General features: G+C 41.9%; 1 protein-coding gene across 10 annotated transcripts in view; it reads right to left on the bottom strand.

Moving 5' to 3' along the window:
* LOC102199301 (focal adhesion kinase 1) overlaps positions 1–12378 on the bottom strand; it is a 62044-nt gene that overhangs the window by 8299 nt on the left and 41367 nt on the right. For 9 of the 10 annotated variants that reach the window (XM_005744426.1, XM_005744420.1, XM_005744419.1 and 6 more), the window contains 4 exons: positions 9370–9481; positions 3552–3629; positions 3229–3417; positions 2129–2254 (listed from right to left, as the gene is read on the bottom strand). In XM_005744426.1, coding sequence (XP_005744483.1) covers positions 2129–2254; positions 3229–3417; positions 3552–3629; positions 9370–9481 — 505 coding nt within the window. The remainder of the gene's footprint in view (positions 1–2128; positions 2255–3228; positions 3418–3551; positions 3630–9369; positions 9482–12378) is intronic. The other variant, XM_005744427.1, reaches the window with a different exon arrangement.

The raw sequence follows: 12378 nt of genomic DNA, 5'->3' as shown, positions 1-12378 counted from the left end.
CACTCTTATGTCTGACAGTGACGCACAGAGAGAGGGAAGGAGAGGAGGAGGGAAGAAGCACGCTGCCAACAAGCTGTCAGTATGCGAGCGTGTCTACCCTTCTTTCCCAAAACCTCCTGCCTTTCTCCTCCCTTTCTTTCCCACCCCTTTCTAGTCCCTCGCTCAAGTGACAGTCTTATAAAAACCAGGCAGCCTATAAGAAACACCCCCCACCCACCCCTACACACACACTTTATACCTCCCCATCTTTTCAGTAATCTCGCGTGTTGTCATTTAGTGGTTGTGGGTCAAAGACAGACTGTTGACTGGGCTGTCAGATTCTGTAAGCCTATCATTAGCCTGGAATTTGCACAGGCCACACCTGCCTACAAACTCACTCTCTCTTACATGCACGCACACAAACACGCACTATAAAAGTCTTAAGCAAAAAAAAAAAAAACCCAACAAAAAACCCCAGACAGTTCCTTAATTCTGTGTTCACAGAAAAGTGCATCCTACATTAAAAAAAACCCTCTCTGCCAACCTCTTCTTGTCATGTCAAACCCTGCGCTCACTCATCTTCGTCTGGACGAGTCTTACCAGAAGAACTGAGTGGTATCCAGCTACCCATTACTAACAATCAGAGGAGACACGTTTTCTTCTTTGTAAATTCCGAACCAGAAAGTGAGTCACAGGAAGTACAGATTAACATTTTTTTTTTAAACTGTGAAGACATGGACGTTATTGTCCACACACTTCACCCATATATGTCAGCACATGCTATGAATGAACACAATTGATGAGACTTATGTGATGCTTATGCATATCCTGTGCAAAAAAGCAAAGTGTAATTAATCTACATTTGCACATTGCTGCAGTGCCGAGGCTTCAGCAGCATGGTATTAAGGAGGAATGTAAGTTGATGAAATACTGCACAGTAACTGTTTAACAGGTCATTGTAAAACTCTTTTGAAGACGACAGTCATTTTCATAACCACATAGGAACTAGACTTTTGGAGGCATCCTAACTGATTCTTTCTCTAACCAGCACTGACTGCAGCACATCAGAGCAGGGTCACTGTAATAGCAGCCTTAAGGTTTCTAGCTCAAAGACGCCGCAGCAGACAACTCAAACTGCAGCGCTGTTAAAAAAAATATAATCAGCTTGACACCACTGACACCTTCACCTCAAACTTCAAATGTCTGTGGCTGAATTCAGACTGCAGAGAAAAGGGTTTCAACTCTTTTGCTCTTATGCGACTCTTAGTGAACTTTTTTTATTACAATGTGAACAACACAAATCACATTTGACATCTAATATTCTCACGTAGCAGATTTTCATTTTTCCCACTTCTGTGTGTGGTTGTAAATCATATACAGGTCAGATTTTTCAGGAGTGTGACCACGTCACAGCGAAATCGAATACAGCTCATTTCCCATCACAGCTACGAGACTTCAGTAACTTCAAGGCAATATCAAACACGCTTCTGCACTTCTTAATGAGCATTTCCATTAAATTCCTTTCAGTATCTGGTGGCATTTTCTCACTTTGCAGCATTTTATTTGTCTTCGTGTTGCATACGTGCTAGGAAATTAGCGAGGATGGTTTCCTGTTGGTTTGATTCGCTTGTGTTTTCTTAAGTTGCAATGCACTGAGCTCTCAGGGCCACGGTAAAAACACACATTTAAGTGCAATAGTGTTTTCAAATCAAATAATTTAAGAGCTTAAGTATATTTATGTGTGTTGACACAATGATAAACTTTTTAAAAAACGAGTCCAAACTAAGTGATTACACTTTCTGAATACGGAATTACGACAGCATGCAAAAAGACGGCAACTAAACAAGACATCTTTTCCTTACAGTGAGCACTGACACAATGCACCATACACAACCTCTCAGAAAAGCACAAAATAAATCCAACAAGAACACGTCAAACTTCCTTAAATGTAGCTGCTTTGCCTTTATTGCTGCAAAGAGGCATGTTCAGGGCTGCACAAATGCGCTAGTCTTTAGACATTTTTGTTTACCCCACACAGCTGCTTAAATCTAGCCAACCATACAGAAGCAAGACAAAGTAAATCTCAATTAAATGCACTGTGACAGCATCCGTAGTGTGCATGTGTCAGTTGTGCATGGGTGTGCTTTACCAGCAGCCTTTCCTCCTGCTCCAGCCACCTCTGATCCTCCTCCATCTGCTGCTGTTGTATGATCAGCTGTTCCTCCATTAACAGGCACTGCTGGCCTACACACTGCTGCATGTCTACTGCCCTGTCCTACACACAGACATACACACATACACACACACACACATCCACACACACAAACGTGCAACAGAAAGTCAAGCATAGCATAACAGACATGCACACCAGCACGGGGACACACAGCCAGACATGGAGATGAACACACATATACACCAGACTGATGAGAGGCTGAACTGAGGTGGTGGACGCAAATACTAAAAACAACTGAGGTGTCAGGGGGGGTGTTTCTGTGAAAAAAAACTGGTGTGGAAACTGGAAAACTTTTGCAACCCATTTAAAAAAAACAAAAACAGTGTGACTGGTGTGTAACTGCCTCCACAGAAGAAACAATATGTTTGTCACACTTGAAAAGATGATTCGTTGGCCACTAGTAGAGTTTCAGGTTGTCTAGGTAACCTTTTAATCTATTTATTAGCCTGTCAGGTGTTAATCAATGGTATCCTGTCCTCTCAGTGATTTCCACTTCAATTGCTTTTTTATTTTGGGACTCGCTTTACACTGAAAGCAGAGTTTTCTTGAAGTTGCTGAATTTGAATGCCTTTCTATGACCTCTGGTCACATGACTGCGTTTCACTTATTGTATACATGTAGCGTAACAGCCAGGGACCACAACCAACAAACAGCACAAAACTCACATCACAGCTTAAAATGCTTCTTTCCCTCAGCTATGAGATCACTGAACTCTCAAGGGGATAATTAGATGAATTTTTCTATGACTGTTGATTTTTGGACAAATGTCCTTGTTATTCTATTTGTTTATTATATAGGTTTTTTTGTTTTTTGACATCATAGTTTGCTAATTTGTGCCTGCGTCACATCTTAGTTGAGTTTGCAACTAAATTTCCCTTTTTGTGTATTAATAAAGTTGTCTGAGTCTGATTTTAGAGTGAGTGAGTGAGTGAGTGAGTGAGTGAGTGAGTGAGTGAGTGAGTGAGTGTGTGTGTGTGTGTGTGCGCATGTCTATAAGAGTGAAATTAGAGTCCTACCTCCATCATAGAGCCCCACAGCGCCATATCCTGTCCGTGAGGCTGGGGAAGGAGCTGTGCGTGCGAATGGGTGTGGACATGGTGGCGGGGGTGTGTGTGTGCGTGGTGGGTGTCCAGCATTGCTGCCTGAGGTGGGTACAAGGCGCTAGGCACAGAGGGGAGTGTGTGAGGGCCTGGATAGCCTGCCATCTGAAACCGAAGTGAAGACAGGGACAGAGACACAAGGTTGTCCTTAATGTTTTGATTCTGAAAAATCTCAAGACGTTGATGCAATTATAGCAAGTACACATGCAGTGAGAGAGCTGTTGAGTTCATCTACATACCTGATAGTGTCCAGGATGCTGGGGACTGGGGTAAAAACCTTCACTTGAGCGAGGACTGGGATAGCCAGGTCTACTTGGCTACAGAGGCGGAAAATGAGAAAAAAAAGGAAGAGAAAGACAGAAAGAAAGATCAAGGAAAGGTATTTTGAGATACAGAAAGACAGTTGGGAAAAACAAAGGTGCAGTTATAACACTTTATATTTGTAACAATTATATTTTCTCCAAAGAAATGTTAGAAGACACTTCATTCAGACAATCAACACACAAACCCCCCCAGGAGCTGTTTGTGTGGCCGGGTTAGCTGTCAATCAAAACAGGGAACACCCACTGGGCTGCAAGTACAGCAAGCTGTTAGTCGAACGACTACAAAGCACGACACCCATGGAGAACTGCTCGACAACTATGAGATAATCTGTTGCTCACATGTTAGATGTGATGCAGGTGAGTTACATGTTCACCAAGACCTCTCTTTCAAGCACGCTTATGAACTATAAAAGCAAAAGGAGTTTAAAATATTCCCAATAAGCAGAACAATCGTCTGCTCTGTGTTGTTGGCCAGAGGAGCAAAGTTTAGTAGAGATCAGCAGCTCTCTAACACAGGATACTCTTCCTCTCACTTGTAGTTTCAGCTAAAAACAGAAGTGCTTGGTGAACCCACGGTGTTGTTTCCTCTGCTGCTGGTTGATGCACAGTTGATGAACTGTTTTCTGGACACATTTTTTTCTTAATGATTTGAACTTCTCTAACACATTGAGCTCGTTTCCAGCACGGCAGTGTTGTAACCTCTACCTTCCACAGTCTCTCATAGTAGCTTTCTCTGGACCACACCTCCGACAGCAAGACGAGAGACAACGACACATGAAGAGGGAGGCAGAATGCAAAGAAAGGCAAAGTGGGATAATAAGGAGACAAGGAAAGAAAATAAAAATGGGAAAAATAAACAGAAAAGGAGGGGGAGAAAGGACAAAGAGAAGCAGACAAGACAAAGACACTGAAGACGAGACAAAAACTGGCTTCAAATGTTCAGACACAGTCAGGGCAAACGATGGAAACGTTCAGCCTGTTTGTGGACAGGCTCACACATGGAAGGGTTTACATGAACAAAACTATATCTTGGAAGGTTAATTTTCCTTTGGCAGTCAATCCACAGGGAGGGAGGTTTCCCTGGGAATACCCAAGATAAAAATAGGAAGATAAACACACAGGGACAGACAGATGGGAAATTAATCACACCGGCTAATAAAGCCAAACATTGGCTAATATCTGCAAAGCTTTGGGTGAATAACTGAATTTCATCATTAATAACCAAATAAAGAAAGGATTTTGGATTAACTGCACCACCTAATGTAAAAACATAATAGTTACAGGAGTTTAGACCATTTGAGAAACAAATAAGCTGATGCACTTCTGACGTTCATGCAGGTTCTGACCATTGCATCCATGTGCAACCAGCTAAGAGGTTTCTATGACCTTGCTCAATGAGTTGCTTTGAATTGAAAAGGTTTATGTACATGAGCAGGAAATGCCTTCATAAACACCATAAACTTTTTTTGGTGTTTGAGGTAATTGTTACTACACAAAACTGCAATAGGCGCATGCGGATTTGGTTTGTTTTGTAAAATGGTGCTTGATATGCCTAGAAGCAATTTATCTTCATTTTTCAAACTACCTTTAGCATTTACAGCACTTAGCGTTTATATGAGATATTCAACTCAAGCAGCATCAAATAAAGCACATAGAGTTAAAAGCTCATAGTGGGCCACCACCATGTTACAATCCAAATCTGTTCATCATGTTAGTGTTTGTGAGCCTGTCCCTCTGAAAGTGCTGAGGTGAGATTTGGTCAGGCCCATAAGTATTTGGACAGTGACACAATTTCTAATATGTGTCATAAACATTTACAGGAATATTTTGTTAAATCCCTTGAATTAAAACTGGATTTGAAATCAACTGTGTTCCAAAAATGTACAGATCGAGCACTCTTAGTGGAGTGTTTGGCTAGTGCGCCTTTCGTGTTATTTACCAAATTTATATGCACTCTTTTCATCTCAGCTCCGTATGATAGCCTGAAAACATTTTTGCTGCTCTTCTCTTTATTTTCTTTAATCTAAATGAAACAAAAAAGGAGAAGGGGGGATAGATGTGGTTGAAATGCAAGATTTTTGGGTTTGAGATGCTGCTGATGTACGGTTCAGAGGTTCTGAAATCCAGTTACTACACCTTTGAACAGAGTGTGTCATTTAAAAATACAATTTCTGCACTGCACAGTTTGGAAAAACAGTAAGTGGAATTTTTATTTATTTATTTTTGAATCAATTCAATAATTTTGAGAGACATGCATTGTTACAAGTGTGACGCCATGGCAAAGCTCCACAAGAAAGGAGTGATTAAAGCTTTTCTCAGTGTAGTGATTCACACATTACCTAATAAACAAAAGTTCCCCAGTTTGATCTCAGGAGGACATATAATCATGTCCAATAACAGGAGCTGATCCTGGTTGTGGTGAGGATTGAACTTTTCAGCAAAGAGCCAAACAGGCCAAAGGGAAAGCTTGTTCCTCGCTGATTTCTCACCTTTAGAGAAATTGTAGCCATATATATTTATTTTACAAGAAGCCATACACTTCAAGACAGAAAATATGTGAATGGTGTTTGTGTGCTGCCATGAGACTGACCTTTTACCCTGAAAACAGGATTACCTAGAGCTTGTGTGTACTACTACTACTACTACTGGCTGCCACCCATAACCTGGTTCAAGGTGACAGAGTGTACACATGTGACACACGCAGGCCTTTTACCCTCATCTGGTATTTATAGTTACGGTCTTCACATGTTCATCTAAACACTAGTAGAAACTTTGAATATCTTTTCTGCATAGATCTCACTTGAAAAAGATCTCAGTGAGACAACCTGATTTAATAATATTATGCAATAAAGGAATGTGATATAGTACAATGCATAAGCAGGTCCATATGCTTAGAGGGTATTTAATCACAGTGTGTTACTGTGTTACATTTGCCTCTGGACCTCACCAAAACTGATCAGATATTTGTGTTTTTTGATTTAACATGCACTCCACAGAAGTGTCATGTTTGTTCGATTAGTCAGTGTTAGCCCACTGGATTAAGGATTCGTTGAAGGCATTCCTGAACAAGCCAGAAATAGGGTGCATTAATCCGAGGACACGTCAAAACTATGCCCGACAGACGCAAACACAAATATATGTGGCCGCATTCAATCACAGAGTGCAGAGGACGTTTCAACGGCCTGTCCTGCGAGAACAAAGCATGCAAGCAGTCTTAGCATAAACCCATGGAAAAAACTCCCTCCTGCACAGTAATTATGATAATGGTCTAAAGATTAGAGTTTTACTTCTCAGTGGAGAGTATTAAAAAAATGCTGCAACTCTCATCCCACTTTATGTTGAAAATGGAATTTAGCTTGTGAAAATCAATGTTCACATAAAATAATGTTAAAAAAAGTAACTATTTACTTATGTTGAGCGATTGGACCTGTCATGTTAACTGACCCTACCCAACATGCATCACTAATGGGACTGTTGCAGCGTTTTTCTTTTTCTTTTTTTAAATACGTGCACTCACATTTGTTCCTGTTAGTAGAAAAAGCTTTAGTGTAGTTTAGCAGCACACCACCTGCCTTCAATGGTGTAGACTTGGGTCTTTCAGAGCAGAGGATGGAAAAAGGTACGTGGGTAGTTATGGGGAGGTTATGCATTTGGCTGGATGGGTGAAGGTGGGTAGAGGACAGATTACAGGCAGATGCTATTGTGTGTGGGGCAAGAGGGGGGAGCGGGGACTTCTCACATGACTGCACAGCAGGATGGCGGGTCTGGGCGTCAGAGTGCAGTTGGAGTGGAGTACTGCGATTAGTGTGACGGTGGGTATGAGAGCTGCTGTTTCTGTGCAACTGCAGGGTCTTAAGATCAAAATTTGACTCGGGCTGGATGCTATGGAGGGTGTGGGGACAAACATTTGACGTGCTGAAGGGCAGAGAGTTAAAGTTGGGACTGGACTGTGAAAGGAAAGGAGAGAAATGCCGGGGATGGAAGTGGGTGTTGTTTGACTTTGAATGGGAGGAAGGGAGCAGGTGGCTGTTAGTAGGTGGATTTGTCTTTCGTGGGCAGCTGCTGCTGGACAGGCTGTCCAAATGTGTGTGAAGTGGATAAAAGACATTCATTTGTTCTTGAACCAACAGGGAGGAGTAAGATTTGAATTCACTATTTAACTCTGGGTTGCAGGGAGACAAAGAGCTGCTGTAGTAAGTGCTGTTTTGAGGGGGTGACTCAGGCTGAGGGCTGGGAGAAGAGGAAAAGTGCTGCAGACGTTTTAGAGATGATAAGTTGAGAGGATAAGTGGGAAGGTGAGGATGAGGGTTCCCAGTGCAGAGGGAAAGCTGCGAGGCAAAGCACTGTTTTTGATGGCAGTGAAGATGAGAAGGAGCAGAAACACAATCCATACTGAAGGTGGGCTGCAGGGAGGGACGACGGCTGGGCTGCAAACAGAAACACAAAGGTAGAGGAGGGACATGTCGAAATAAAAGTGTCACAGTGTGACAGCCGGGAAGAGATAAAGCGTACACAACTGTATCCTAAGTCATGCAGCAAATAAGCTTACAGATTGTACTCAAACCAATCCTAAAAAGTTGATTCTGTTCATCTGGACGTAGCGTTTTCAGTAGCAGAAACATTTTATTGCTCATCCAACTGACTTCTTCACTTCACTACGTCCAGATGAACAAAATAAACTTTTTAAGATTCCCTTACCTGAATGATTGAGCATGCATCAAGATTCCCAAACCAACAGCTTCAATTCATTATGTTGCCAATGAACCAGCTGTTTACTGGCAAACAAAACTAGCCTGACCCTAACCCTTTAAAAAAAACATATCTCCATCTCATGAACTTCTGCTCGAGACATCTGGCTTTCATTGCAGTCGAAGGAAGCAGTTAAATCAGATGCTAACAGCAGGGTAGCATAAGGCCGTAAGTGAGGATAAAGCAACCAGCAGCTGAGGCAACAAGCTGTGAGGAGTAATGGTAGCAGTTGGGGGCTGGGTTTATGGATTAGCAAACAGAACAGTTAAAGAATTGTGCATTTGTGAGAAAAAATAAGAGACAAGTCTGGTTTTCAGATTGGATGATGACAAAGTAAAAGGAAAAGAAGAAAGAAAAAAGTTTTCTCTTCTTGCTCTTGTCTTGTGTAACAGGGTTTGGTTGTGGTCACGCATTTGCACAGTCATCACAATCATCATAGTGAAAAAGCATAATAGGAAACTCTGGCATCACTGAAATACAAACGGCGTTTTGAATGCAGAAAGAAAATCAAAAATCAAAGACTATATCAAGTTAATCCATTCCTTCCTTTTCAGTGTTAGCATTTTTACAAGGAGGGACGTGGTCACACACACACAGACACACACGGCACTCCTTGAAAAGTCTGTATGAAAGAGCTTAAATCTTTTCTCATCTCTTTGTTTTGACTTCTGCTATGACTTGTCTGACTGCATCACAAGGGTGCAAACTGACAAGTCATCATGTGAAAAGTGTTAACATAAACGTGCTGATTTCTCCTCTTTAGACTTAACAGTGCTTAACACTTAGATATTTGGGTAATACAACAAGTTGGAAACAAACCTATCACAAATCCAAAAGAAAGAAAACTAAAAGTCTGTAATTGTGGCTATAAAGCACTCAGTGTTTGCAATGATCAGGGTGTCAACAGCACAGAAAACACCACTGTGCACTCGTACGAACACAAACGCACAGACACACAAACACGTGTGGTGTGGTAGTGTCTTACTTTTGGTGGTGCTTCATCAGACCCTCCAGAATCCCACGAAACAGTGACCTGTCTCCTCATCTCCATCCTGTTCCTCTCCTTCTGCTGGACCTTCTCTTCCTCTAATATTGTGCTAAAAGAAAGAAAAACAAACAGCAGGGTACTTGCATACACTCATACTCAATGATGCATAAGCACATATGTAAATAGGCAGGGGTGACTCTGTCACAAATATGATAACAAACACTTGAGCCTGTTTATTAGAATGCAGTCCCGTGCTACAGAGGTCCCTGGTATTTAACTGTGAATAATGATGATGTCCATCCACGTGCAGCATCCAGAGGCACGTAAATGAAACAGTTACTCCCACTGCTGCAGAAAAAAGGCTTTTGCATTCAGTGTAGAAATTTTATCTCCGCTCATATAAACGCATGCTCTTAGACTAACACACAATTCCCACTTTTTAGGGTCTTTCCCCACTGGCGATTCTTTACAAGCACGCTGCTGGCTTAAGTGGTTTTCTGCCTCCTCCTGTAAATATGAAAACTCGCTGTGAACCCCATTTAAAAGGCACACACTGTCCTCAGTATTAGTTTTATTACACTGTGCTGTGTACCCACTAAAATGCATGGATTCCTCGCACTCTGTTTGTACAGACTCTCCAAGCACAAAATACTTACGTGAGAGTAAAATCAAATATCATTTTGTTATGAAATGCCCTACTGCTGCTTCTTTATACCCCCACAGTTTATCCCACATAAATCACTCTCGTGGGGCAGCTACTCTAATGCAACAAATTGAATTTATTAGAACTTTTGCCTAATAAAAATCATCACCGTCTCTCAATTTTCAGTCTTTGTCAGTTGTTTGCTGGCCAACTGTGCCAGCTCGCTAAAGCACTTAATCATTGACTCGCATTGCTTAAGAATGGACTGAATCACTCACAGTTTAAGCAACATCCCACGCCCCAAACCCAACATTTTTAGGTCTAGCGTAGCCAAAGATACCACATTGAATTTAAGCGATAAAATTACTGACCCGTTTCCTGGGAAAGCAGCAGTTAGACGAAGCCAAGCCCCGAATCCCAGAGGGAGAGCAGATGGTTTTGTCTTTTTACAAAACAGAAAACTGAACTTCTATTGAACAATCCAGCACAGCACCCTCTCTGCACCGCCACGTGCTCTTTCTGCTCGCCTTGCCTCAACAAGGGCAGGCGCTATTTCTAGCAGCATCGTTACGCTGTTCCTGTTCTGTTGTCTCGTCGATTGTTTGCGTGTCCTTGCACCTGCCCGAGTCAGTCTCCAGTCTGCTCTGCTTTTCCATCACACTCGAGATCCCTCCGACACACTCAAACACGGTGTAAACATAGACTTGTGTGAACCGACAGTCAACAGCTTGATTATTAAGCTTTAAAACCTACTTTAATTATAATTATCTAAACTTACAGTAGAGGCAATCCTTACTTTACTCAGCTAAAGACCTCGGATAAAGTTAAATCCTTTAGCACCAGTTTTTCAGCCGTACCTTTTACTTCATAATAATAAACAGTAGTAATCCCAGCATGAACAAATACAGATACAACACACACAATTACTTTGCTAAAACTAAACAAAACAACCTAACTGTTCGCGATTGAATTCCCAGTCTTTCTCTGATTATATATTTAATGTGTGTGCTTTCTTTTTTAATGTAAGCAGTCAGCAAATGAATCTGCCAGTCTTGCTTAGCAGTTGAACAGTAAATGACATCGCATACATGCAACAGCAATACCATCAACACCTGGCAACATCAACACAGACCGTCTCCTACCCCCACCTGCACTGCACCACCTGGAATAACAAGGCCTCCTCAGTTTATTTACGCAGGCCCTGCAGACTACATATTCTTAGGGTTTCGAGCAACACATTGCTCTTAATCTCACATACTCTAGTTCTCACCTGAGAGCTCCCAGTATGACCACGACTGAAGATTATCAGGATACTAACATACATATGGCATCATGACGACTTGATGAGTGTGAGACTTTGCTCAGTAAAGTCTATAGTCCATATTTAAATCCTCCATCAAAAAGGAGTCACTGCTGTCACAGCATAGTTATGCTTTTGTGAACGAGCCAAGTTCTCTAAAAAACAAAATACTGGCAATAAGCCTTCAGACTGAAACTCTGAAGACAAAAATGTCAAAGAGCATCAAAGAGGAACGCCAGAAGAACAACTCTGGTCAAAGGGATACTAATACAGGCTCCTCTAACAGCTGATTATATGCTAAATGAAAAGAGTTCTTCAAAGCCTGACATCACAACACTTAGAAAAGTCAAATGAGATAGAAGTGCAAAGAGATCAGACAATACTCTACCTTAGGGGGGGAAAAAAGTGTCCACATCCACCCGAGCACCTAGGAAGAATTAAAGCAGCCACTAGATGGGTGATGGCCCGACAGCAGTCAGCACTGATACTTTACTGAAGGTCACCGTGAACTGCAGAGGATATTAGCATCACTAGAATCACAATGCCTATTTCTTCATGCGGGATGGCATAAACCTGCTCTGTTGCAGCTCAGATACGTTTCGCTGCTGGGATAACGCGATCTGATCTTCGTAGGCTAGCTTTGACCGTGAGGAGTGCAGCGTTGCAGTAACTCTGCTCGGCTTTTTCCATTCTTCTTTAATTCTATCTGTCTTCTCTCTCCCTCACTCTCTCTCCCTCTGTTCTTTGGTAAGCTGTGGCTCATGGCAGCTGCACACTGTGTAAACACACACACACACACGCACACACACACACACACACACACACACACTAGTAGCTGAGAGTTGCATATTTGGCAGCAGGGACCTATAATTGATATTATGATATAAAAGCCAGCCAGACTGAAAGTAAACCAAATCGTATAACCTTATATGGCTCCATTTTCTCCTATTAATAGCCAGTGACCACGTCGAACATGGTCAATATTGACTTGGTAACCAAGACACTGGCTGAGGCCCACCGAGGGCCCCTTCGCTCTCAGCCATCCCAATTTGAATAAATGCAC

The sequence above is a fragment of the Pundamilia nyererei genome, unplaced genomic scaffold (assembly GCF_000239375.1).
Source record: "Pundamilia nyererei isolate P.nyererei 1_Seehausen unplaced genomic scaffold, PunNye1.0 scaffold00144, whole genome shotgun sequence".
Classification (NCBI taxonomy): Eukaryota; Metazoa; Chordata; class Actinopteri; order Cichliformes; family Cichlidae; genus Pundamilia; species Pundamilia nyererei.
The sequence above is the reverse complement of the archived record's forward strand: the minus strand, read 5'-3'. Positions and strand labels throughout refer to the sequence as shown.